Source organism: Aulonocara sp. 'chitande type north' Nkhata Bay, linkage group LG18 (genome assembly GCF_057382095.1).
Source record: "Aulonocara sp. 'chitande type north' Nkhata Bay isolate Kocher_YH1m ecotype deep benthic linkage group LG18, A_spYH_male_GT1.1, whole genome shotgun sequence".
NCBI lineage: Eukaryota > Metazoa > Chordata > Actinopteri > Cichliformes > Cichlidae > Aulonocara > Aulonocara sp. 'chitande type north' Nkhata Bay.
In genome coordinates, this window is record NC_141361.1 from 26,456,093 (window position 1) to 26,482,678 (window position 26,586).

General features: G+C 42.4%; 3 protein-coding genes across 4 annotated transcripts; 2 read left to right on the top strand and 1 right to left on the bottom strand.

Annotated features, from left to right (window-relative positions):
- Window positions 1-7,336: 7,336 nt before the first annotated feature.
- Window positions 7,337-11,859, top strand: LOC147308744 (neuromedin-U receptor 1-like). The gene is made up of 3 exons (XM_086271620.1): window positions 7,337-8,061; window positions 10,146-10,379; window positions 10,614-11,859. Exons 1-3 carry the CDS (start codon window positions 7,365-7,367, stop codon window positions 10,937-10,939), a joined length of 1,257 nt encoding a protein of 418 aa, XP_086127746.1. The 5' UTR covers window positions 7,337-7,364; the 3' UTR covers window positions 10,940-11,859.
- Window positions 11,860-14,942: 3,083 nt separating this feature from the next.
- cpdp (CPD photolyase) lies at window positions 14,943-20,953 on the bottom strand. 2 transcript variants are annotated; one of them, XM_086272241.1, is made up of 10 exons: window positions 20,823-20,953; window positions 19,396-19,772; window positions 19,134-19,282; window positions 18,630-18,812; window positions 18,238-18,396; window positions 17,407-17,605; window positions 16,104-16,256; window positions 15,840-15,961; window positions 15,596-15,755; window positions 14,943-15,504 (listed from the first exon to the last, which is right to left on the bottom strand). In XM_086272241.1, the coding sequence occupies exons 2-10, from the start codon at window positions 19,655-19,657 to the stop codon at window positions 15,356-15,358; spliced, it is 1,536 nt and encodes a 511-aa protein (XP_086128367.1). In that variant the 5' UTR covers window positions 19,658-19,772; window positions 20,823-20,953; the 3' UTR covers window positions 14,943-15,355. The 2 variants fall into 2 exon arrangements, with proteins under 2 accessions (XP_086128367.1, XP_086128366.1); XM_086272240.1 differs by lacking the exon at window positions 20,823-20,953 and adding an exon at window positions 19,953-20,719.
- Window positions 19,461-25,413, top strand: LOC147308746 (UAP56-interacting factor-like). The gene is made up of 9 exons (XM_086272242.1): window positions 19,461-20,408; window positions 20,575-20,712; window positions 20,826-20,989; window positions 23,282-23,430; window positions 23,570-23,642; window positions 23,757-23,812; window positions 23,977-24,051; window positions 24,614-24,740; window positions 24,828-25,413. Exons 1-9 carry the CDS (start codon window positions 20,336-20,338, stop codon window positions 24,927-24,929), a joined length of 957 nt encoding a protein of 318 aa, XP_086128368.1. The 5' UTR covers window positions 19,461-20,335; the 3' UTR covers window positions 24,930-25,413.
- Window positions 25,414-26,586: the final 1,173 nt, after the last annotated feature.

A 26,586-nucleotide genomic window follows, 5' to 3' on the forward strand; every position in this document is an offset into this window, starting at 1 on the left:
CCTCTGCTGTGGCCACCTCTTGGGAAATAAGGGAGCAGTCAAAAGTAGCTCAGCATTAACACTAAAGAGCACACAGCTAACGCCCAAAGCCTCTTAGCGATGTTAGCGAGACGGTCAATTTGTTTCATTGTGTTGTTTTTTTTAACCATCTTCAAACTTCTCACCTTTGGCAGTCTAAACAATGACGTAGCCACCATGATGGCACCCATTAGCTTGTAAAGTTTCTCTGGGTATTTTTACCTTCAGCACCTTGGCAACATAAGAGGTCCACTCTCAGTAGACAGTGTTGGGCTGTTTAGCTACGCTACATTAGCACTCTGCTTCAGACTGATAGCTGCGTCTGTCACTGCCTACACTCTGCCTAAATAGTCCTTATAATGTTTTAATTCTGTGTCTATTCTATGCTTGTGTTTTTCTCTTGTAAGAAAGACAACAATTCACCTTTTGCACCTTACTGCAGCTGTCTGTGGGCGGTGGTGCTGAAGCACGAGCTAATTGAGCCGCACGGTTTTCTCAGTGCTGAAACATATGAACTCGACTTGCTCCCTGTCTAATTTTGAGTTCTTCTGAACATTCGTACCTGACAAAATGCTTGGATAAATAAGTTTCTGTTTATGCATATATAGGATATGAAAGGTAAGCGAACTGTTTCACTTCTGCACCCTAGCAAAGGATTGGAGTGTTTACCGTTTTGTGTTTACACCTCTACTCCACTTCATTTCAAAGGGAAGTCTTGTTGGCAACTTTTTAATCCTTTATTTATATGACTGTACTAGTTTGTCCACAAGATGTATTCAGAGTTTATAGAGCTTAAGATTGCAGGTCAAAGAGAATTAAAGCTGAGGTGCTTCACTGATTGATTACACATGAATTCAAAATGATCTCTTTCTCTTTTTTGTGTTTAAGACTTTTATCCTTAGTTTTTTGGATGTGCAATTTGGGGATTTGGCTTGCTTGTTAGACAAAGTATCTCTGCAATGGTCTCGCTTTGTTATCTAAAACCATTTTCTGAAGTTTTACAATCCAAGCAATCAGTTAATTGAGAATAGATTAGACTGTAATGAAAATTATCATTAGCTGCAGCGTGATCTGCAACAGATGGGCTCTATTATCATCAGTAACAAAAACAAAATGCTGGTTTTATTTTAAAGTGTGAGTTAAAAAATGATATGAGTACTTTTAATTTTTATATTCAGACTTTTAATGTATTTTTAATGTTTTTTCAGTGTATCTTTTGTACTTTTGCCCATGTAAATATCTGAAAACGTTACCTTACAGTTATACATTTTCAAATGGCTTCAAAAAACAGTACGTCAACGTAAAGACGTGCAGTAGAGATCATTTCAGAAGTGTATCCATGCAAACCAATCTGATTATCGATCGATATAACCAACTTGTCCCTATCAGAAGGAACTTTTGATCCAAAGGAGCGTGATTGGGTCCGAATGTCCTGTTTGGCATGTTTACATGAAGCATTTTTAGTCCCGTCTGACTTTTAATCTGGTTACTTGCCCTAAAATGACACTTAGACTGACCAACATTTTCAAAATGGACAAAGTGGAGTCATATAGAATAAATGATGTCTGAGGCAATAAACTCATTAGAAAGGGGTTGACTGAAGGCCATCATCCCATAAGTAAGTCCTATTGGAATGAAAGTGTTTGCATCCCCGGGCCTTTAAAAAAACGTAAATTTAAGGCACTTCTTAGCTTTACTTTTCAGACCCAAAGGTTACATCTGCCTTTTAAACTGTCTATAGTCCCCACAGGGAAGTACCCACATGTAGATCAAAATAAAAGCACTATTTAGCTATTCACTGAGCAATGGAGGCTAGTAATACTGAGCCTTGAATATCAAAAACAAAGAAAAACAGGGACAAGCTGAAAGACCAAATCTGTATGCACTGACAGGGGCTATATAACAGAAAAATGGGATTTTCAGTGTCTGTGAAACCATCCTTCACCACATCAGCTTTCATTATGACTTTCACTCTTGTGGTCACAGTTTAGTCCACTCTCATTTAAAACATTTTGCTGCTGGCCCCCTGTCACAGAATCCAAATTAACACTTGGCTAAAAGGAGGCACCAACAGGGACATATCGGTTCCCTGCTGTGAAAGTGTTGGACTCCAGCATCAGGATTAAAAGCAATGATTGAATTAGTCACCATCGCAGAGGGAGGCAGGGTTACGAGGAGGAGTGGAGGGGGGCAAGCCACAGTCATACGATCGTGTTCAACTGGCAAAATTTTCTGCTCTCTGACAGAAGCATCGCTGATGATTTATCTGTCTCCGTCCTTGCTAGTCTGTAAATGTATTGTGTAGGATGTTTCTCAGTGAGCTGCTGCATTAGCTAGACAATCCTCACGTACGGAATAGTTTCTCTTCTCTGCACAAATGCAAAAATAGTCTTAAATCCTGGATTTCTGGCTAATGAGGCTTTTGGTTTGCAGTAATAAAAGCACTCATCTCAGCCTTTAGAACTGGAGTACTTCACTTCCCGATACAGCACAAGAACACACTTGATGACTCACATATCCTCAGCCTAATGCAGGAAGACAAAACACAAAAACCCCCACAAGCCACTTAAAATCAAGGACCCACGTTAAAATACATCAACCCTGTTTTTCATACTATAGCAGTGAGTGATGAAATAAGGTGTAACGAGACTGTGCTGATTAAGCAGTGCTTGGATTAAGCTCGAGGTCTGATGTTAAAAACATGCCGTACTACATGTTAATAGTACATTACAGACCACTGTACTTATTACTGGTCTAGCAGAAAGAGATGCAGGGTTTTTGATTTTATCCCTCGTTACGACTCGCTAATTACTCAGTTCAGAGAGGACACGTTCACGCTGAAAGCGGCACAGCAAGAAAAAAATCACAGCTCTCATTTCCTGGAACAGAGCCAGTGAGGGGGGGGGGGGGGGGGGGTACCACAAAAGTGGGTGGTTGAGGCTGCTGCAATACAATGCAATATCATCCAACAAGTACTTTGTACTACTACTGTTTATCTTGCGATTAACTGTACTTGACGAAAGAAGTGGAGTGGTTTGCCTTTAAAGGTTTTTCTCCTGTAATTGATTATGTGACTGGTTGCTTACAAGATCGCTGTGTTGCTATATAACAACAGTGTTTTTGTCTGAATCCCTAAGGAGAAAACGTCTCACTGGCAATTTGCTTAAAGTTCCTCATTGTGGTTTCATTCAGTCTTAATTAGGAGGTCATATATATCAGAGCTTTGTTTTTGTATATACATTTTAAGGCAAAGCTAACAGCAGAGATAGTAGAAGAGAACTTCAAGGAAAAATCTCATAACAGTAAAACCTCACTTGTCATCCATGATTTTCTTACCTGCTGACAATCAAGCTTTTACTTCTTGGTTAAGATCATCGTGCACTCTGCTCGTGCATCACTCTTGGTTGGGCTGTTATGTTGCCTTTGCTTAGAAACATTCAAAGCTGCATTGGTACAAATGGTGATAGTCAAGTCGAACAGAGTTTGCACTTTACCATCGCATTCTTGCCTTTTTGTACAATAATCCAGGAGAAAGTAAGGTGTTATACTACTCGTTACATTACTTTTGCATTTCTCTGTAAACTTACCTGAAACACATTGTCTCATAATTACCAAGACAACGTGATTCGTATTACAGTCCAACACAAATCCCTATCCTAATGAGGACACATATGATATTTGTCTTAGTATTTGGGTATGAACACAAAGCCGACAACACAAAGCAAAGATGAAAACCAGCACAAAGAGACTATAACGTTGCTGTCACAGTGATTCTACTTTAGAAATATGAACAGGTAGAAACAGAGGATGCAGTCTGACTGCTCATCCGTTTGTTACCTGTTGAAATTCAGGTTCTGGCTGTTTGGTTGGGGTCTGCATTCAATCAGCTTTATCATCACTCTGGGTTCTTTGCCTGCTTAGCATTAGCATGCTGTCTGTGCAGATGCTTGCAAAGAGCAAGACGTTGTTGTAGTTGTAGGCGTTTCTGTCATTTCTTTCCTATCTCCTGCTTACTTGGCTGATTGTTATTCAAGCAAATTTCTTCAGTCAGCTGTTGCCATTTTTTTTTATTAGTAGCTGTGATTTGAAAGCAGTAATGTTTCACAGGACTGGACAGGAGACTGACTGGAGGGTAGCAAGTTTTAATCTGGTCCTACGTGTCTTTCTAAAGAGATAGGTTGACTTCTTCACTTTCTATAAAAATCCTTGTGTGTCACTGCATGGTAAATAGTTACACCCAATATTGTTAGTGACACTAGTAGGTTATTTCAAGCTAAATGCTAACAGCTGCATAGCGCTAAAGTGCTAATATTAAGCAAGTGTGTCTTTGATTCACCCTGGCATGTGGTTAATATGTTGGATCAACACCACCACAAACAAGAGTAACCCACAGATGGGTTGTTTGTGACACTGACCCCTGGTGACAGCAAACAGTTACAACGTGTCTGTTTTAGAAGCACAGCAGAAGCATTTCGGAGTCCTAATGGGCTGAACATTGGCAATGCGTTGGTAGACCGTGGGGTGCTGCAGACTGCTCATCTTCCTGCAGAGAGCGCCTGTTGCCAGATGGAGGCAGTGCCAAAGGTATGAGGTACAACTGGAAGGTGGGCCACTCTTGCTTGTGTTTTAGGTGGTCCACCACCCAGAGTGAAATGATAAACTACAAAAAGTTGAAACAATAAAACGTGTCCAGTGCAGCCCCTGTTTCTCGTGTTCCTGGTGAACTCCACTGTTGCTCCATTCCTTGTTCCGGCCCACTCATCAATCAATCATCATTTGACCAATGCACAGTCAAACTATGTGGGTTTTTGGACGAACACATTTGCATAGACAAATAACTATGCAAATGGACACAACTGTGGGAACATCTTACAGCTAAAATATAGCAAAAACCAACATTCTGGATCAGTTTAAATCTTAATACACTGATGGGAAAAAAGATTAGAGATTAGCAAAGTAGTTATGATTCATCGTGTGAGGGACATGAACATCAACGGCAAAGCAGTCATGCCAACACGCACGTCACAATTATCGATCACCGAGGTACATCCAAGACATTCACATTTGCCTTCTGCAGACTGTAGGTTCTTTAACATTTTTTTGGGTTTTTTTTTTCAAAATTGCAAAAAGTATTTAAGAAAAAGCTGTTGCACAAATCAAAACAAAAGCTTTTTCGTCTTTTCTGATGGAAAAACCCAAAATTTCATATTTTTACAGCCTTTTTTTCTTGTTTCCAGATGTGCACCTCGCCAGTTGCTGCCGATTCTACTAATGAAAAAGAGTGTTTGTTTTATCTTTGATTTGAAATGAGTGGAAACGGGAGCACACCCACACACACACATACACCACACATACCTGTACTCAGCTCGCAGGCTTTAGGGTCAAAGCAATCTCACCTTTAATTTTCTCACCGGTGCAATATCTGTGAAAGCAATATAATGCAGGATCACAAGGCAGGTAGTGTCTGTGCAGGCTAGGTTCATGAAAGTATGTATCACAGTGTCGAGAGTAAGATGAGAAGAAAAGATGAAAACAAGTTGAATTGGAGGAGAAAGATAAAGCATGTAGTGATGGATGGACGCGAGAAGATACTCCAGGGATAAAGAGAGATGGAGAGAGAGAGAGAGAGACAGAGAGAGAGAGAGCGAGAGGCGGGCTGAACACCAGCCATCAAATACGGGAAGCCGAGCCAGTTGTGACGCACTAAGGCACCAAGGCGGTCAAGATAAAGTGTCAGAAAAAAGTCCAGGATGCAGAGAAACATGACAATCACCCATCTTCCCTCATTTCTTCAGCTCTTGCGAATCCTGTAGATAAGAAGAGTATAAAGACCACAAACTGCAGGTGAGTGTTTGTCCTTTTTGTTTGTACCTCATTTGAAGTTATCTTAACAACTCCGCTGCCTGTTACAACGATATAGAAATCCCCGTGGGGGAATCCAAACACAGCCTAAACACATCTAAACAGCCTCCCTGGCGTCTGTATTCTGCTGAACATAAATTTCTAACAGGGCAATATTGTGACAGTGCTGTTAATCGTAAAATCAATTTTTGTCGAGAGGACCAGAGAGGATATTAAACATATTAAAGATAATTAGAAAGCATGTGCTGAACATTCTTATCATATCAGGGATTCAGTGAACTGATTGGGCTGCTGCTAGTTGCTATAGATGAAAGCCAACAACTGTCTTTTCTTTATGTAGAGATACAAAACACATAGGATGCAAACATCCAATCAAAGTTATATTAATATTAAAAAGTCACTGAGCTTACTTCTTTCTTTTGTACTTGAACCTAAGCTGCTTCTTCTTTTTTAAATCAGAGGCTTGAAATTTTATCATGTCAAGGTTGGACATTACAGTAGCCAAGGACAAGGTATGCCTACATTTATTCTCCAGCAACAGCTGCCTGGGCTGAAGCCAACCTGTAATGCCATGAGACTACTTTGGGGGGATTGTTTTTAAATTAGATGTCTTAATTATACTGAAGTCTAAAATTACATGTGATTATGCGTGAGGGGGGCGACAGGCAGCTATCATCTAGCTGTCTGCTTGGTGTCACCTCAGTTAATTGAAGTCGCTGACAGATAAAAGGATTCACAGTGCAGTTGTGCTGTCGAAGAGATAGTTAAAGAAAGTCTGCACTCCAACTTCAGTGAGGGAATTTCTGCTATTATTCTATTTACATCTGTTACTAATGTGCCACACTATGAACGCAGCTAATATTAGCTGATGACATGTAGTTCTTGGCCAAAACTGCAGCGCACTGACTGATACATGATATCATGGGGGCTACGTCTTATATATAAAGCTAATTGCCGAGCTTCAAACAGCAGGATCCTATAGTTCTCAAGATACAAAGGAGCAGCATCTTCAGTATCATTTCCCTGCCTCATAGATGAATGTATTATTTCACTTCAACAACCGTTAATTATGAACTGTTTGCATTTTTAATTCAGATTTTTTTAAAATCACAACACTAGTTGATCCCATCAGATGTTAAATATCAAACTTCCTACTTTCTACTTTTACAGATTCCTGACTGGCTCCATAGTGTAGCGGATAATGCGCTCACCTAACATATAAAAGATCCTTTTAGAACAGAAGGAGCTACAAATCTCTGGGAGGGTTGTGTCAGGAAGGGCATCTGGTGTAACAATATGTCAAATCAAATATGCAGATCCATCTGCTTTGTCGAACCACGTTGTGAATAAGGCTGCAGCTTAAAGAGCCTTCACCCTTTTCTGACGCATGAGTGTTTAAGGAATCCTTTAAAATTCACACTGTCTCCTTTTTCTTTTTCCATCAGGTTTATATTAGTTGAGGAACCTGCTGTCCAGTCACCACGATGCCGATACCTAACTGCACCTTCAACTCTCTTGCAGCCATTTTAACTGGTGACAGAGAACTCAGTGACTTAGGATGCCCCGATTCTGCTGTGGTGTGTGGAATGAATATCTCCTGGGTGTTGACGAACGCCACTCAAGAAGATCTGGAAGAAAAGCTTTGCTTGACTGAGGACAAGTACCTATCCAAAAATCTGGGGGAATCAAAATCCCCCATGTTTCTCCCTGTCTGTGTCACTTACCTCACCATCTTCATCGTGGGTGTCCTGGGCAATTCCCTGACCTGTGCGGTCATTTTACGCTACAGGGTGATGCAAACGCCAACCAATTACTACTTGCTGAGCCTGGCTGCGTCCGACCTGCTGGTGCTGCTTCTGGGGATGCCGTTAGAGATCTACGAGATGTGGCAGAACTACCCCTTCCTGCTCGGAGAAGGGGGATGCTATTTTAAAACCTTCCTATTTGAAACTGTCTGCTTTGCTTCCATCCTCAATGTCACTGCACTCAGCGTGGAGCGCTACGTGGCGGTGGTGCACCCCCTCAAAGTCAAGCATTTGACCACACGTGCTCACGTTAAGAGGGTCATCCTCATGTTGTGGGGGCTGTCCATGCTGTGCGCTTTGCCAAACACCAGTCTGCATGGGATCGAAGTGCTGCCGCCACAGTTTGGTCGACAGTTTCCCCGATCTGCTATCTGCCGTATGTACAGAATTTATATTTTAGTTTTACTTTATACGGTCTGCAGATATGCTAGAAGCTCTCTGGTAATGTAAGCGTGTTCACCTGCTGATTTAAAGCAGGTATAAGGGTTACTCTTTACCACTCAGTACAGTAAGATGTCAAAAACCAATGGTTTTCATTCATAAACCAAAGTGTTGGGCTTGGTGATGGTGCTCGATAGAAAAAGCGAACCTTCCTGAGCTGCACATAGATAACTGGATGCCATCTGTAACAGTGATTAATCATTTAATCACTGTTGAAACACTTTACTCAAGTCCTGAGCAATATCAGTAAATCTTGTCTGGGATCACTACTGTAAAGTTCGTCCCAGTACACTGAATACAGTACGTGATACTACACTTTGGTAGCAGCAGTATTAACCTGGCTTGCCAGATTATGAGACCACAAATCCCTAGGGGGTTGTGTCAGGAAGGGTATCTGGCATATAACTGCTAAATCAAATATGGAGAACAACCTGCTGTTATGACCCTTTATGACTAAGAGAGCAGCTGAAAGTAGCTTTAATATTGCAAGAGGCAATCTACGTTATAGCTCTTGCAATATTTCAGTCTGGAACAAAGTAGTGGTTTTTCTAACAGACTGTTACCAGACATTTTCATGGTTATAGTTTGGGTAAAAAAACAAAACAAAACCCAGAAACCTGACTGCGTATTGGAAATAATTTACCTGAATTTAAGGAGCAGGACCACACCTCCATACATCTGACCTCCTGAGCACTACAAGCTATTCATTCTTGTTTTCATGTCCCATCCTCCCTCCCTTTTTCAATTAATTCATTTCTCATTAAAACATGGGGATCTGCCTGACCCAGGAGCCGCCGTCAGTCCCCTCTGAGGCCTTTCCCAAACCGCACCTTCAATTTATGCTCAGACCATCTGCTATTATCTTCTAGAAACACTGTCAAACCTAAATGAGGATGTGGTCCCAGCTAGCAAATTAACAGTTAAAAGTAATGGTATACCTGGAATTGTGATCTATAATCATTTTCAAGCATGAGCTCTGGATAATATTCGGGGAATCAAGCTGAAGCATTGTATGAAGTTGCCGTTTTGAATATACAACAGACAGATAGAAGAGAATTTGCTTTAGACGTCTTCTTTCTACTTGAAATAATTTGGCCTAGAGCAAAACGAAGGTAGGACAGGTTCAGACATGTCCACGAGCAACCATTACTTTATGCTAATAGCATTTTACAGACTGCTAATCATATGACATGAACTTGTTGGCCATTTTGGATGTGATAGCCATAGTGACAATGGAGAAAATGATATAGGACCCAGTCACACGGGCTTAGAGACCAGGTTGTGACTGTGCCAACCACCGGTAGTGAAAGAAAATTGAGTACTCCCCCACTAGTTGCTGGAGGTTGCTAGGAAAATGCCTGCTAAAGCCCAGTCTCCATCACTAGGGGAAAATACATCTTCTTCGAACAGTTCACAAAACCCTCCTCACGATTGCTTCGGTCGCTGTCTTATTGCTGTGATCACCCAAAGTTTGCATGGAAGTGATGCACTGGCCAGCTACTCTCTGAGGTGTAGGTAATCTGCAAAAACGGTGGCACAAACTGAAAATGAAGACCATTTGCCTTCAAAGTAAAAATGATGCATTTTGAAGCATGTTGACTGCAGTGCTGAGGCTCAACCTTTAATCTAAAGGTGAACCTACTCCATTTTCATGTTTGTGTCTCAGTTTTTCAAGTTTTACTCCAGCTTGAGTAGTGGTTAACAAGCGTCTGCAAAGAAACATGAAAAACTACAGGCAGCAGTTAGAATCTGCTAGAAATCAAAGCAATCTCTCAGAGGTCTTTGATGCAGCACCGTCTTTGTCTGGATTTCACCCAGCCAGAGCAAGCAACCTCCAGGAAACACTTCCAACTAGTCGGGAAACAAATATTTTTCTCTAGCAACAAGTACTGTGTACGTGATGTCACATGAGAAACCTTGAAGACAGCTGCCAGGTTAAAGTCTGCGTTAGACATTTTTATTTGCACTGCTCAGATTTATTCTGTTTCTCTTGCTATCCTATCTTATATATATCCTCAGATCTGGTCAAACCCATCTGGATGTACAACTTAATCATCCTGATCTCCACGCTGGTCTTCTTCCTGCTCCCCATGCTGATCATTAGCGTTCTCTACCTGCTCATTGGCTTGAGGCTGCGCAGGGAGAGGGTGCTGACCACGGTGGATACTAACTGTGGCTTCGGTTCTGAAAGTATCTCCAGCTCCCACAATCAGAGGCTGAGCAAACGAAATGTGCAAGTAACCAAAATGCTATGTAGGTGTTATTTTACTATATTTTTATTCTAAATTAAATTGGCAACAACCCTAACCCTACAAAAATCAAGACCCCATAGTCAACATTTCTGAAATGTTTGTGTTTAAATTCATTATTTTAAGATTATTTACAATATTTTGTTTAACTAGTCATCTGCCATTAAAGACTTTACTGGTGTCCCAAAACAAAATTTATGTGCCCCATGAATCACATCCATTGTTCCATCTGCTCTAGGTGTGCTGGTGGTTGTCTTTGGCCTGTGTTGGGCTCCCTTCCACATCGATCGCTTGATGTGGAGCTACATCAACATATCATACGAGCAGCACCGCAGGATCTTCGAGCATGTCCACGTCATCTCTGGAGTTCTCTTCTACCTGAGCTCCGCCGTCAACCCCATCCTCTACAACCTCATGTCCACCAGGTTCAGAGAAATGTTTAGCCACATTACCTGCTACTCTAACAGCTGGAGAGAACACTCGAGGAGCTTCCAGATGACTCAACGCAGCACCCTGCGTGAAAAAACATCCCAAAGTAACAAAATGACTTCTGGAGCCTTTTGAGCCTTTAGGAGACAAAGGAAGTAAAGGAAAAACTGAATAAACAAGAGTTCTGCACCAAGCACCACTAACATTATGGAAAACGATGTTCCTGCATTCATATAGATCTCGAACACAACCAGAATCTGTGTCTTAGCAGCTGATATGACTCACAATGAACACAATTCACAGGCTATTGCCCAAAAAACTACAAATATTACACTAAAATCTGACAAATACTGTAGGGGGAGCAGCAGGTCTTGTGAACTGTGGATGGACAGAAATAGACGGTCCTTCAGCCGGATGAGCTAAAAGGTGGTTCCTGAGGCGCCTCACCTTAAGAGAAAACAAGCATATTTCCCTCCTGCATGCTTTTACTCTATAATCATTTTTATCAACAAGTCCCAGAGTGTAAAAAGAACAATGACTGAAATTACATTCAGAGTGAAGACCAACAAGACCGCACACTGAGGTTACTGCACTGCCACATAGATGATGCAGCAGCATTTTTATGCATTGGCATCCCATCAAATGCATCAAAAGTAAACGCTTTCTATTGGAAATGGATGTGAATGTATTTATTACATACATACTGTGTAATGCAATGAATAATATTTCCAGGCTTGCCTACATGCTGCTCTACAGCCCATTAACACACTCCTAGCAGCAGTAACACTGAATACATTTGTCTGTGAATGAAAGCCAACGAAGTGTACATGAAACGGTTTGATATTTATAACCACTACGGACGCTAATCATGACACAAGTATTTACATTATATTCTGAAAATACTAAAGAATCATTGATATTATGTAGCAGTTGCCACAGAGGTTCCACATATATTGATACGTATATTATGGACTTGTATACAATGTACATGACTAGTAACTCTACATATTGCTTAAGTTTTCACTGCAGCATAATTTGACATATGGTTATTGCTCAGTCCCATTCATTTTCTGCTTTGCTGGTAAGCGGTGCTATTGTTTACCTATTGCTTTAATTACTTTTTGATGCACAATGTGTACATATGACATGTTTACAATATCTTTTTATGGTGTGCACCATTAAAACAGACCTGATTTTGAATATCAGTGCTGCTTGTAAGATGTGTCAGCAGGCCCACTCAGAAAGAAAAGATCACACCGAGTCTTGTCTTCTTTGGATTCCTATAGTGCAACCGGCCCCGGGAGGCAAAGGTCTTCTGTGTATACATCGCAGTAAAAGTGTCGGGGTGAACAATAACGAGGCGTGCCGAAAGCCACGAGAACCTTCCGACAGGATGTCTCATCTCAACTTTAGGTGACGCACAGCGCGGAGGAAAAAACTCATTTGTATACATGGAGAAGATGATGATGAGGGGTAGAAGCTAGGAGGAAAGATGATGTCACCGGGTCAATAATATGGAACAAAGAATTAATGAATGATTAGATGAAGCAGGATGTGAAAGCAGACAAAGATGAGCCATCTGTTCAATACTGACAAATCGCTTTGGAATGAAACAGCGTTATCAGTGTGCCACACCAGCACAGATGAAGGGCCCTCTACCCACAGCTTCCATCAACATAACAAAATGCAGCGTTTACGCACTGGCTATGCAAATTGGCCCATTAAAAAAGGGTACATCACAGCGTCGCCCAAATAATTACAGACACTCAAGACCGGGGTAATGATTGACTCCTGTGGGACTTTAATGTGACACTTCGAGGCAGGCAACATCATTTACCTTTGAAAGATTTTTTTTAAATTAAGACATTAAAGGACAGATCACAGAAATTAGAAATTCAATGTGTTTCATTTTCACTCACAGAAATATGGAATCATCCTCACGATGAAAGTCACGAGGCCCAAGAATTGGAAACAATAGAAAGTTCATGCGATGCTCAGTGGGAGTTCTGGGAAGGAAGACTGGTGAGGGACACTAATCATCCGATCAAACTCAACAGACACGGAACTTTGAAAAGGTAATTTATATCCATCATCCTGACACGACAAGAGCTCCCAAAATAACAAACGGTAGTGAGTTACGAGTTTGAGCTTAGAAATCTAATTGGCTCTGCAACAACGGTAAACTTAAAGGCCACTTCTATTACAGTAGAAGATGAGGAGAGATGGAAACTTAAAGGCTACAGTGCCACTCAGTCCTCTTTTAATAGCAAAGTGATAATTGGAAATGTACTAGGACAGGAGATAATGTCAAGGCGCAGAGCAGTATCAGAGACAAGAAGGATATGGAAGTGGAGATATGATTTCCTGCCAAGAGGATGATGTGAAGTGCTTCATAATGAGATGAGGTTAAGTATATTGTGAGAATGGGGACTGACACAGATGGGCTGTCTCAAACTCAAAGGTCTCTCTTACATTAATAACAGTTGAGAAAAACGTTACTCCAAGTGTCATTGACCTGATGTGTTGAGGAGAGGCCAGAGCACAATGAAGCGACACCTTAGTACGCCAGCGCCGGGGTCAGCTCAAGGAGGATTTGCATTTACTAAGCAGTAGAATGAAGCAAGATAGCTGTCAGGTTTAAGGTACTTAATCCAGTTGCAAAGACTTTCCAGCAGGCTTCTATCAGTCGAACAACCGTGACTGACTGAGCCATTTGCAAACACTCCATCTGTCCAAATGACCAACACTATTCGCCCATCACTGTGTATTAATACTTGTAATCATGCTAGGATCTCTTTGGATAGCAATGCAGTTTTTTAAGGCTGAGAGCAGCTGTAACACTAGAGCAGCACTAGCACAAAAAATGTGTGTGGTTAAATGTTTTGAAAATGTTTCCTTATAATTCTGTGATAGTCAGCAGCATATTTATATATCAAATATCAGCAGTGATAATCCTGCCAGAAGTTTAGACAAGGTCAGTCATTCAGGAGATAATTAGATACCAATGAAATTGTTTAGATCAATCAAGCCATTTACTCTAGGAAAATAACTCCCATCTCTGCAGCTGTTAACATGACTCACAGCCCTACTCGCTGTCATATAACCACACTATCACTAGCCACTTCATTAGGTACACTTTGCTAGTATCTGATTGGACCCCCTTTTACCTTCCGAACTTCCATAATTGTTTGCGCCATGGATTCAGCAAGACACGGGAAACATTCCTCTGAGATTCTGCTTCATGTCGACATGACAGCATCACACATTTGCTGCAGATTTGTCAGCTGCGTATCCATAATGGAAACCTGTTTCATCATATCCCCGAGTAAAACTGCTGACGCCAACGACTGTGCCTCTTTTAAATCACCATTTTTTTCCCCAATCTGATGCTCAGCAGGTCATCTTAACCATGTCTACATACTTAAACGTGTTGAGTTACTGCCATGCGATTGGCTGATTGGATGTTTGCACTACAAGCAAGCAGCAGAATAGGCATGCCTTATAAAGTTTAGCAGTGAGAGTATATCCTTTATGACTGTAACCTGTAAAAGTCTACTTCTCTGAGCTCATTTTAATTAAATGAGGAAAAACAGGTGAAGTATCTCTCTCCCCTGAAATGAACTGAGCACAACAAAAGAGGCCATCGCAAGGACGAGCTTTCATATGCCAATTTGTGACTTGGTGTTAAGCACGTCATTACCTATGTGGGCTGTTTTTATCCACTACTGAGGAGTGCAGTTAATTAGGCTGGATAGAATGGGTTTTGGTTCTGTTTAATTACATCTGAGCTCAATAAAAGCACATTTAGGGCTGTGATGAAACCCAGTGGCTGCAAACATGAGAATATTAACACTTTTCATTTAGATTCACTTTGGATCATGTGAGGTTCTCTAGTCTAGAGCATTATTTTTCCATCTGTTTGCTGACAGTTTATGCTAGATGTGTTTACAAAAAAACCCAAAAACAAAACACATATTGACCGGTTTGATTAGATTATGGGGAAAGCCTCTCATCAAACATAGCTGTAGGCAGCATTACTGAAAACCTTGGCTAAATGGTGAAAGAGTTGGATTCAAATTAAATTACGTCTCAGTCACTGTGGGTGGGAGTATGCTTTTGAGTAAAGAGCAGTTCAGTCTGTTAAAGAAACACGCTTTATTTCAAGTTTAAAGAAATAACAGTGAGAGAGTTGGAAATGATACAAGTGGACAGAAAATGACTTCAAACTTGTATTAAAAACCGAACGACGGTAGTAATGTGATTGTTTTTATGGTGCTTTTATATTAACAAAGCCCAAAGTGCTTTCTCTAAAGCTCACTTTAAAATGCCACAAACAGCCTACAGTTTTATTATGCATGAACACGTCTGAATATTTAGTAAAAGTGTCGACGCAAGCAAGAATAGAGCGAATGTTTTGAACAAAACAAGCTGTGAAGAACAGAACAAAAAAACCAGAAAGGCTGTAACAAGAAAAAAATGTCCCTGAGGCCAAGGTGTAAGAGATCCACGCTGTCGAGCGCTTTTAACGCATCCTTCCAAACATATCGTGCTTCAAAGACTTTTAGGACAGTACTTTCTCTCAAACTGAGCCACGTTAAACTTCCGAAGGCAGCCTTTGTAGTTCATGTAGCGGATCTTCCCGAATACGGCTCTCTCCGCCCAGCCCTGGTCATGGATGCCGCAAATAGACCACATACAACCTACGAGACCAAAATGCAGCAGAGTGTGTGAGAGTGTGGGAGAAAACGAATGCATATTTGATCAAATAAGTCAAAATAAATCCGTTCTTACCGACAAAGCCGTTAGGGTCTTGACCATCCAGCTCGTAGCGATCGTTTAGGTACAGAGCGATGGAGAGCGCCTCCTCTGGGGAAGAAGTCCACTCCAGGATCTTTTTGGCCCAGTACATCCTCAAGAAACCATGCATCTTCCCCTCTGTAACCATCTGGTACTAATGGTGGTGATGCAGCAGTTAGAAAAAGCACAACATGGACCGAATGTGTTCAAACATTTCATTTTAGACTGAACGTTGTACCTGAGCTGCGTTCCACAGCTTGTCATGAGTCTTTGCTTTCTCCAGCTGCTCACGCGTGTAGAGATACGGCCTCTCGTCTTTGGCATGGTCTTTTAAGGTCTTCTGAGCCCACTCATACGCACCTATGAGACGCAGACACAAATATATTTAAACAAAAACACTTGTGAAGCTGAATAACTTCTATTCAACGAAATTTGCTTGCGATCCATCCGACTGACATCACAGCAATCGACAGGATGCAATTTTAATGAGGTCTCCACTGACCCTCCACGCTGTCGTATTTCTTGTTGTAGAAACAGAAGTTGTCAGTCAGCTCTCGACGCACCACCAGCTCTTCGATGAAGGCCGGTACGGACTGACTTGCATTCTTCCCGTTGCGCTGAACCTGCCAAGCCACACGCTGGGCCGAAATCTGGCCTAAAAGGACCAGGAAGACAAAAAGGCAGATATGGAGAGGAGAAGCAATTAAAATGTCTTTCCCGGTTCAGAGAACGTGCGGCAATCTTTCAGAGCTAAACTGTTCTGTGATGTGGTGCCACGGTTGCTCTCTTTGAACTTGTAAAGATGTTCAGTGTCTGCGGAGCCGTGAAGGAAAGGCATTAATATTCAAAACACAGGCGTGCTGATGCCTTCTGGATGTCCGAGATAACCGGACCAATAAAAGTTGTGAGTATAACTGCTGTCTTAAGCAATGAACTCAAGGGGGAGGTCATATGGGAAGTGTGTAGGACACTTTTATCATTTAGGGACATAATTTTAAACCATCTATAAAAGCAACACTCTGAACTCACCCACATTATCAAAAGTCTCAAGGAGATCTACAAAGAAGGCAGTCAAGTTTTTCTTGAAGAGGATTACAGCAGTTATTGCGCGATGAACAGACTGAACAGAACACCAAGATGCTATTAAGGATTCTTCTCCAGATGTACTGCACTAAAGTCTTAAGCCACCTGTCATGTATTCATATTTTGCTTCCAAGTAGCCAGACTTTCTTGTTATTTTTAAAGTGGTCCTGTGCAAAAGTTCTCTAAGTTTTCTGAAGTTCTTTCAAAGTTTCTCTTTTCTTTTTATCTTACTCGTTTTTAGTCCTGAGGACTGCTTTGTTAAGCCACTTAACACTGACTGTGACTCACTCAAGAATAAAAAAGCCTCCTAACTCAAGGGATGAACCAGTGTTTGGTCTGCGCATAACAGACAACTTAGTAAGGAACCAACTTTAAATTGTATCTTTAGGCACTTTGCAACTAGCAGCCTGTCAGAAAACACATTTGTTCCCATTTATTTTGTTAAATCTACAAAAAATATGCCAATTCTGTCATTGTTTGACAGGCATAAAAAAAAAAAATAGTATTTTTGCACCAGCAACATGATTCCTAAAAAGCTTTTAGCTCCAAACTAGTCATATCTTGTGCAGTGTGTCCTTAAGACATTTTGAAGAAACTGGACAAGTGCAGGACAAAAGCAGAATTGGCAGGACTAATCAACTAGAGCATATGAATAATATTAGAGAGTCATGTCCTTAAGAAAACTCTTTTTTTAAATTCAGAGTTTTACACAGAATACTGACCAAAGCGGAGCCAGGGGGAAAGCTGGCTCAGGGCGGGAGCGTTTGGGTCGTTGCGTTGGCTGCCAAACAGTTTAAGTCGTACATCAATGAAGGACTCCAGCATGTCCATCCCTGCTTTGGTGCCCGGCTTGGCCCATTCTGGCTCTTTTACATTTCTGTCAACATCCAGGGAGGCTAGGGTTTTGTCCCAGTCTACTCCCTGTGAGGTAAAGAAGCGAGAAAGGAGAAAAGATCAGTCGCAGCTGAGAGGGATGAGTTTAAACATATACAGTGGTGCTACAGAGATCTGACAACTTCAAAAGCAAAGGAGAAAATTCTTCTTTTTTTTTTTTTTTTTTTTTTATCCAGCTAGAAAAATATCAAGTGGGGGGGGGGGGGGGGGGGGGGGGGGGAGTCAAACTGTGTGTAGCATATCAATCTCAACCCTGGAGCAAAAGCACATACCCCTGCAGCTTTAATAACTACTACAAGGGGAAAGAGAGCTTTAACTTTTGGACAGTTAAAAAAAATTCCAGTTTATACCGAGTCATCAATAAATAATGTGTGGAAGTGAGGATAGAGTTGAAGGGTAAAAGTGTGTGCTTTCTGGCAGCAGCTCGACTTCCAGGCTCCCCGTCGATGAGCCTCCCTGACAGCTTACTTGCCTCGCAATTGATTTTAGAACAACAACAACCCCAAAGCAATGAATAATTTCATGACCTCTAGAAGATAAATTGTAATTGTTTACCAACTGATCCAAAAGTCTTTGAACTCACTATAAATTATAAATACGCCGCTTTTATTCTCAGTACATTCAACATTTATTCACTTCACTGTTTCTCGAGCGCTTACTTTGGCGGTTCTCGTAGCAGTGTGTGGGTGTGCGTCTACCAGGGGAAAATCAGTGAGGAACTCTGGTAACAGATTGGTAATTTTTCCTCTGATCGTCCGAGCGGAGTACTCCTGTTTAGGTGAAGCTACCCAGCAGGGAACAATATTGTGGGCATCAACCTATAAAAGGAAAATAGAGTGTTCAAGAAATAATGACAGGAAAAACAAAGTCAATACGCATGAAATGAGAATGAGGTCTGCTGCATCAGTTTTCATACCTATTACTTTGGAATCAGGGGAACAAATAAAGAGAGAAAACAGCCTGGGGACAGACAATAAGCAGGATACAGAGCATCCTATCAGCACACACCTCCTGCAAATTGGATTTCAGAAAGTGAGGGTTTTTTTCATACCTGTATGAAGGGAATGTCTTTGGAAAGTTTCTTTTTGACGTCCTCCAACCACTGCAGCGGCTCTCTGATAGGAGAGAAGTCTGTCACCACGGCCCCAAAGCTGTGGTCGGACACAAAGCCGGGGAGAACTTTCTCCGGAGCGCCGTGCAGCAAGTGGAACTGGACGTTTAACTGTTCACATTCCTGTTATATGGGCAGAAGAGCAAGAGTGAGGCTGGTTCACTGATGATGTACCTGCAACTACAACTAGACTCAAACAAGAGCGATTCCTCTGGTCTGGTGTAGTACTGCACAACTAATATACGAAATATTTCTCATATAACAATAGATACAAGTTTCTATCACAAAGATCCTTTTATTAAGCTCTGTTTATAAAACAATGCATTTTAAATTACACATGTAAAACAAGAAGCACTCAGAGAGCTCCCCCCCCCCCCCCCCGTGCAGTATTTACTTTAAAAGAATAGTATTATATTCACTATATGTTCATTTTGATGTTTGTACCTTTGCAACTTCTTCCAGCCCCTTCAGCATGAAGCTGTAATGTCTCAGAGTAGACAGCTCTGATTTGGGCACTACCAAACAGAAACAGACATGCAGAGGGAGGTTCTCCTTCACAGCGAGCCGCTGGGCATGGATCAGTGCCCAGTTATCTAAACACACAGAGGGAATGCGCACATACGTCATGAGAAGAGACAGTGAGAAAATGCAAACCAAACAGAGGCTGCGCCATTGCTGCACTGCTGGCTCTGCTTTGATGGGTCACCTTGTACTCTCTGATCTCTTAACATCCAGTAGAGGACACCCTCAGAGCCCTGCTTTATCTTTTCAGTATCAGATAGAAAACGCAGGCGCTTTTTGTTGAACTTCACGTCTTTCTTTTCTGATCTCTGCAGCTGCACAAGACTTTGCAGCCAGCCCCCAACTTTCTCCTTCTTCTCCTGCTTGACGGGAGCCAGCTTCTGCTGCTTGGCACGGTGATCCTTTCCAGCCGTTGCAGAAGATGCCTTGCGTTTCGTGCCTGACATGGTGGGCTGGCAGCTGAAGAAACTGGTCAGGAAGAAGAGTGCGGGGCTGCTGGGCCTCTGATGATGGTGAGGAAGAAGCTTTAAGAAGCGCCCTGGTGCAGAAAAAGGTGATGTGCTGCAGGAAATCGAATAGAAACAGCGAAACTCAAAATTCAGAGTTTTTGCAGATGTGAGCAAAACAGTTACAGACTGGAAAACTTTCTATGAACAAAGCGACACTGCAAACTACAAGAACTGAGTCAACGGGGAAGCTCAATTAAACGTGTTTATAGTGATTCCTTCTACGGACACATACCTCCTCCAAACACAGTGCAGCATACAGGGTGGGAAGCTTCAACTGATGCAGGCTCCGCTCGAGTGGACAACAAAACGTGAAATTAAACGAATAAACAACAGACTGAGTAGCCGTCGTGACAGCAGCAGCCAGGCGTCTGAAACCCGCGGCGTTTTCTCTTACACAACCACTTACATGAGCGCGCTGGTCCGGGTTTTGTAACGCTGTGTTTTCATTGAATTGAAATACACTTCCCACAGTGCATGTCTGTCACGTCTTCACGGGGCATGCGCGGCAGAGGCGGTTTGTGTCTGTTCTAGCGTATACAGGAAAGGAGCGGATAGCTAGCACGGCTGCTAACTACATTTCTGTGTCCACTTGGGTTGTTCGCTGTGGTTTGAAGTATGAGCATGGGGGATTTCACAGCAGACCGAGGGAAAAGGACACCTATACCGGATAAAGTCGACATGTCCTTGGGTAAGGCCCTCACACAGCTATGAGCAACGTTACTAAAATAGATTGCAAGCTAATATTACTAGCACCTAACTACTGGGAGGTCGCCAGTAGCTAGCTAGGCTAGACAGGCAGCACTTGTCAGAGGGCTCGCAGATGTTGATCACTGCTCGTGTGATGATTTTAACAGATGACATTATTCGGCTGAACAAAAAAGAGCAACAGTTAAGGAGACAGGCCAATGTGAACCGCCGACCAGTGAAGAAGAAAGGCCGCTTAATCCAAGGAAAGGGAGTTTCACAGAGGACTGCAGGACCAGCCCAGAGAGGTGTGTTCGCTTACGTTTTCTCAGTTATTATTAGCTTCATAGGTATGCTTCTCTTTTTCACCCCAGTTGAAACAAGTGTGTTTATCTAATGTCGCTATTCCAATACTTACCAGGAGGTGGCATTCCCCGAGGAGGAGGTCCCAAATTGAGAAACAGAAAGGTCCCACCAATAGTGGCTCGGAGACGGGGTCAGGGGGTCATCACGGGACTGGCGGCCAGGAGACCAGCGGCTCTGCTGAAGCGAGCCGGCACACTGAACAGATCAGCATTCAACCAGGTACTGGAGGACTGCACTGGAGGAGACATGAGCTATAGTCCATAATACTGCCCTGCCATCTTAACTGGCAAGCGCAGACCGTATTGTGGTTTTATTAAAGCGTGGGAATCACTCCAGCTTTTGAGGCCTTATTAGGGGGCAAAACACTGAGAAACCAGACCTGGAACACATACAGCTTTAATGGAGCCATGCTGGAAAATGACGCTACACCTTCATAAAGCAATGTTGGAATAATTCATCAACTTAAGTCCTGCTAGTATTAGTTGTAAATCATATTCAAAGTACTTCTAAAGTGGACAAAAATATATAAATCTCTTAAAATTTGGTTCCATTTATTATGTTTTCCTAAAGTCAGTATAGCTTGTTGAATGTACCAGTAGGCCCACTTTCATCACAACCAGAGGTAGCTATTTTTCCCAATCTTGTCGCCTGGCAACAGACATCAGCATCTCTTGCATGTTGTCCAGGAACGTCAAACTTTCTTCGTTAGCCGTGTCCCCTGTGGTTGTTTGACCTGTTTAAATGCTGTTCCAGAGTGTTTCTCAAGAGGGATATCGTGCTCAGGAGGTAGCACACTTTGAAGGTTCAGAAATGTTTTAGTTCATTTTAGTTATTTCACATGATCGCTGCATCGATTGGTAGAAATCATTTTGCCTGTTTTAAGGTATACAAAAGTCAGAGAAGTTCCTGCGTTAGCATCGCTTTACAATATGTACACATGCAAAATGAAATTTCTGCTAAGTACTACTACTTTCTACCACAACCTCCATGAAATCAGGATGCTGTGTGGTCCCCAGTGTGGGCCAAAAACCTAAATGTGAAGGAAACTGCCTACTTTTCACAAAGTGTCCCCATGTGTGAGACCAGACACTTTATGTTGGAGCTCTGGGAGTGCAGACATGAATCAAGGATATAATTTGGTTCCCGATAATGAAAATATGGAAGGTTAAAGTTAACAATCTTTCTTATACTATGCTTTTGTCAAACAGAAAGTTTACAAACAGAGCACGTATATTAAGATCAAATGGAGAAAGAAATATTCTTTTTGAGTCACAATTAATTACCAAAATCCTGGTGAAAAAATACATCCAAATCTGATCTCTTTCATAGTGAAATTCAACAAATAAACACCTCATTTGACATGCACAGACAAAGTATTGGCACCCTTCCTGATTCCCCCCCCCTCCCCATTTTTGTTACACTTAAATTAGATAATCAAACACATTTTAATATTAGACAGATAACCTGAGTGAATACAAAATGCAGCTTTAAAATGATGATTATTTGTTAAGGGAAAAAAAACTAACTGGCTCGTGTGTGGAAAAAGTAATTGGCCCTTAAACCTAATAACTGGTTGTGCCACCATTGGAAGCAAAATCTACAATCAAATGTTTGTGATCACTGGTAATGAGTCTTTCACATCGCTGTGGCTCTTTGTAGGTTTTTACGTTTTTTTATATTTAACCACATTGGAGGGTCTTTGAGCCAGAACAGCCCATTTAAGGTCGTGCCAGAGCTTCTCAGTCTGATTTCAGTCCAGATTTGAGGATGCCAGTACACTGAGAATGATTTTTCGAGCCATTCAGAGGTGGAACTTTCTGGTATCTTTCCGATCACTGTCCTGCTGCAGAACCTAAGTCAGGGGTAGGCAGCTCCAGGCCTCGAGGACCAGTGTCCTGTAGGTTTTAGACGTGTCCTTGATTTAACACAGCTAATTTAAATGGCTAAATTACCTCCTCAACATGTCTTGCAGTTCTACAGAGGCCTGGTGATGAACTAATCATTTGATTTGGGTATGATGACCCAGGGTGATATCTAAAACCTGCAGGATACAGGCATTTGAGGCCTAGAGTTGCCCACCCCTGACCTAATTGAAAGCAGAATTCCTGGTTCCATCAGTTGCATTAAGTCATCCATGCACTAAAGTAGCAAAGCAGTCCGAGACGGTCACACTACCACCGCCATGTTTGACTGTTAGTATGATGTTCTTAATGAAATACTGTGTTAGTTTTTTAGACTAAAACCTTCCACATGATATTTTGGTCCCTGAAAGCCCATTACTTTTTCACACAAGGGCAGGAAGGTTTGGATAGCTTTTCCCCTTAATAAAAAACTATTTTCAGGATAGTATCATCTTCTGAAGTGAAAAAGCAGTCCCATATTTTAGCGAACTTTTTCCACCTGATGTTACACAGAATCGCTTACTAACAACTAGTGTCTCGCTGTAAATAATTCCTCCTTTGAGTAAGTCTGCTGTACTTGAAAGTTCATGCCGTTCACGTCTTTTTTCAGAAAACAAGACAGAAAACAAGGCCCTTCTTTCAGCGCACTGAAACCCAGTACAGGAAGCCAGAGGTACAGAGGCGGCTGTACAGGCAGCCAGATCAACAGAGAGGCCCAAACGCCCCGTCAGTCAGGAGGCCTTTTCAACTGCGGCGACGGTGAGAATGTTTGCTTTTTATCACTCATTATGATTTCAGCTCTAGAGGAGGAGAGACCGATGTTATTCAGCTTTGATTCACCTACATAGTTTACACAGCTAGATTTTTTTTTATTTTATTTGTGCTCTGTTAATGCCAGACCGCTGCCGCCTGTCCAGCAGACTCAGAGGGAAGCACGACAGGCCACGTTTCTTTTTCGCAGGGGACTCAAGGTATCTGAGAGGTTACGTAGTGTGTTTGTTGTCTAAATCAAACCAGCAGTGAAGCTGGTCTTCGTGGCCATGTGGACTCTTCTCATTCTGCTTGTGCTTCATGTGTTTTAACAGGTACAAGCCCAAGTGCAGAAGCCAACTCCCCGCACACCTCCAGTCAGAACACGGCAGTGAGTATACTTCTGACAACCTGCGTTGTATGTTCATATGTGAGGAAGAGGAACTCGCACTGAGGATGTGAATCATTTAGAAGGGAAAGGGCACCGTTGTTGTCCGTTTTTGGGGTCTGTGTCTGTTTGTGTAACACGAGGCACCTTTTCCATTTGTCCAACAGGTGGCGCACATCGACAGCCAGCAGTGGAATCCTGACTGTTTCAATAGACAACCCCACAGCCAGGACACAGCCTGAGTGAGTACTCAGCAGGATCTCTGCAGTACACACTGATTTTAGACCTCGCTGTGAATGAAATGAGGGTTTTCGCTTGCTGTGGAAGAACTTCAGACGATCCAAAACGCTGCAGCAAGAGTATTAATGGGGAATAGCTTCGCTCTATTGGCTCTGGTTTAATCCATGACTGAGTTTCAAATCCTTCCCTTTAGGCTTGCTCATGGTTTCCAAAAGTAGAATAGGAGGCAGAGCCTTCAGCTATCACCTCTGCTGTGGAACCAGCTCCCAGTTTGGATTTAGGAGCCAGACAGTACTTTAAGTTTAAACTTGCCTTTTTGGTAAAGCCTATAGGGCTGGATCAGGTGCCTCTGGGCGACTTTCCATGATGCACTGAGCTTTTCTCCTCAACTCCACCTCTTTTCTCTTCCTATATGTCTCTATGCCATTATTAAATGTCACCCACTCTCCTGTAGTATCTAGTTTGCACTATTTGTTTGTGTCTTTCCCCTTGCTGAAGGATGTCCTCCTGTCGACAGAAGGTAGTTCTTCCTTTTGTCTGACTGTCTTTGTGCCTTGTACTTAGGCCCCCAACAGCTTGGACCCTGCATCCCCCTGCTGCCAGTGTTGCCCCCGTGAAGATGGAAACTGTGGAGAAGAAGATACCAAAAGGAGTGCCTCTGCAGTTTGACATCAACAGTGTTGGAAAACCGGTGAGAGTGTGCTTGAGTGTCGTCTAATCCACAGATATAGGACAGTTTTCATTCCAGTGTTGTAACCTCGGACCTTTCTCCCCACAGCAAACGTCGATGACTCTGAACGAGCGATTCCGCATCCTAAAAGACCGACGCTCTGCCACAGCTCAGAGCAGTAAAGGCAGCAGATTCGTCACTGTTGGTTAGCTGACCGGAAGGAAGACACAGATGATACTCAAACGCTCCTCTGTCCTGCTCAGACTCACACGGCGAACCCCACCTCTCTGATGGAGCGGACAGTGCAGACCCCAATGCCTCGCTCTGCTAATTGGAGGGAAGGCAAAAAGCCACAGGACAAACAAGGATGATGTGCACAACTGTGAGGACTTGAGTATGAAAGAGTTTGTTGTAAAAGAAGCCCCCAATCATTGTTCATATCATTGTCCTCAGCTGTTTGTGTTGTGGACGTTCTGTACTGGAAATGACTGAGCCCCCCCCCCCCCCCCCCCCCCCCCCCATTTGGTCTTGGGACATTTGACACTAATCAAAGTTGGCTTCAGAGTATTTCTTTTCAGAATGGACCTCTATGCATTTGCTAGAATGGCACGTATGTTCTCTTCACCTTTTTTGACATTTTTGAGAGTTGTTTTGTAATGTTTCTTTAAATAAATGGGTTTCTCTTTAAAGACTATTACAGCTTCTGATTGGTGGGTAACACACTAATGCCCGACAAGACTCCCTGATATCATTGTGTTGGTGTTCTTGCTTCAGAAATTGTAGCTGTTGTTGCCATAACTACTCATATCTAACTCATATCTACAACTGACCAGTGAAGTTGAAGCCGTTGCTTAAATGCATAAGGAAGTCGGTGAGGTAGCATAAAGCAGAGAACTGGACCATCATATGACATATATGAGTTAAAGTCCTGATTTATTTAACTCTTTCGCCAACATGATGCTGGTGGAGGTCATTAGTGAACCTGCTCACATTTGGACAGGTTTGGGAACTATTACAGTGCAGTTCCCAATTTTATTTGTATACTGCAAATACTTCAAGATGGTACAATAGCAGCAGAAACCCTAACAACCAGGTGAGTAAGTACATGTTGACAGGAAGGAAGGAAGAATTCACTTTTACCAGAAAGGAAACCTCCGGCAGAACCAGGCTCGTGAAGCTGCAGCCATCTGCCGTGTCCAGTTGGTGGATGAGTGGGAAGAAAACACCTCAGACCTTTACCACTCACATTCTAACTTTGGGTTAAGGTATTTTGTCAAGTTGTGCATGTGACAGGTTTTTGCTTTGTTTTTATTTCTTTGGTGAACATGCACGCCCACTGAAAGGACTTGAAAAACATTGGTAATGGACTTTTTACTATAATAATTCTAGTTTAATATTTGTGTTGCTAATCACCTTGATTAGCAAGGTGATTAGCAACACAGGGGCACCACAGGGGACTGTCCTCTCCCCCTTCCTCTTCACCCTCTACACCACAGACTTCAGCCACTGCACAGAGACCTGCCATCTTCAGAAGTTTTCTGATGACTCTGCGGTGGTTGGATGCATCAGCAGGGATGATGAGACAGAGTACCGGGCTGTGGTCGACTCCTTTGTCACGTGGTGTGAGCAGAATCATCTGCAGCTCAACGTGGCAAAGACCAAGGAACTGATCGTGGACTTCAGGAAGACCAGGAAACACTTGACCCCTGTTTCAATCCAGGGGGTCAGTGTTGACATTGTGGAGGACTATAAATACCTTGGAGTACACATTGACAATAAACTGGACTGGGCTAAAAACACCACAGCACTTTACAGGAAGGGCCAGAGTCGTCTCTATTTTTTGAGGCGACTGAGGTCCTTCAACATC

Bases quoted from the DNA above. Each gene is read 5' to 3' on its own strand.
- LOC147308744 (XM_086271620.1), top strand. From the start codon at position 7,365: ATGCCGATACCTAACTGCACCTTCAACTCTCTTGCAGCCATTTTAACT. The intron at 8,062-10,145 runs GTATGTACAGAA...ATATATCCTCAG, and splicing joins TCCCCGATCTGCTATCTGCC to ATCTGGTCAAACCCATCTGG. The intron at 10,380-10,613 runs GTAGGTGTTATT...CATCTGCTCTAG, and splicing joins GCAAGTAACCAAAATGCTAT to GTGTGCTGGTGGTTGTCTTT.
- cpdp (XM_086272240.1), bottom strand. From the start codon at position 19,975: ATGCTGCACTGTGTTTGGAGGAG. The intron at 15,962-16,103 runs GTCAGTGGAGAC...TGCGTCTCATAG, and splicing joins GAAATACGACAGCGTGGAGG to GTGCGTATGAGTGGGCTCAG. The intron at 15,505-15,595 runs GTAAGAACGGAT...TTGGTCTCGTAG, and splicing joins AGACCCTAACGGCTTTGTCG to GTTGTATGTGGTCTATTTGC.
- LOC147308746 (XM_086272242.1), top strand. From the start codon at position 20,336: ATGAGCATGGGGGATTTCACAGCAGACCGAGGGAAAAGGACACCTATA. The intron at 20,409-20,574 runs GTAAGGCCCTCA...TGATTTTAACAG, and splicing joins TAAAGTCGACATGTCCTTGG to ATGACATTATTCGGCTGAAC. The intron at 24,741-24,827 runs GTGAGAGTGTGC...TTCTCCCCACAG, and splicing joins TCAACAGTGTTGGAAAACCG to CAAACGTCGATGACTCTGAA.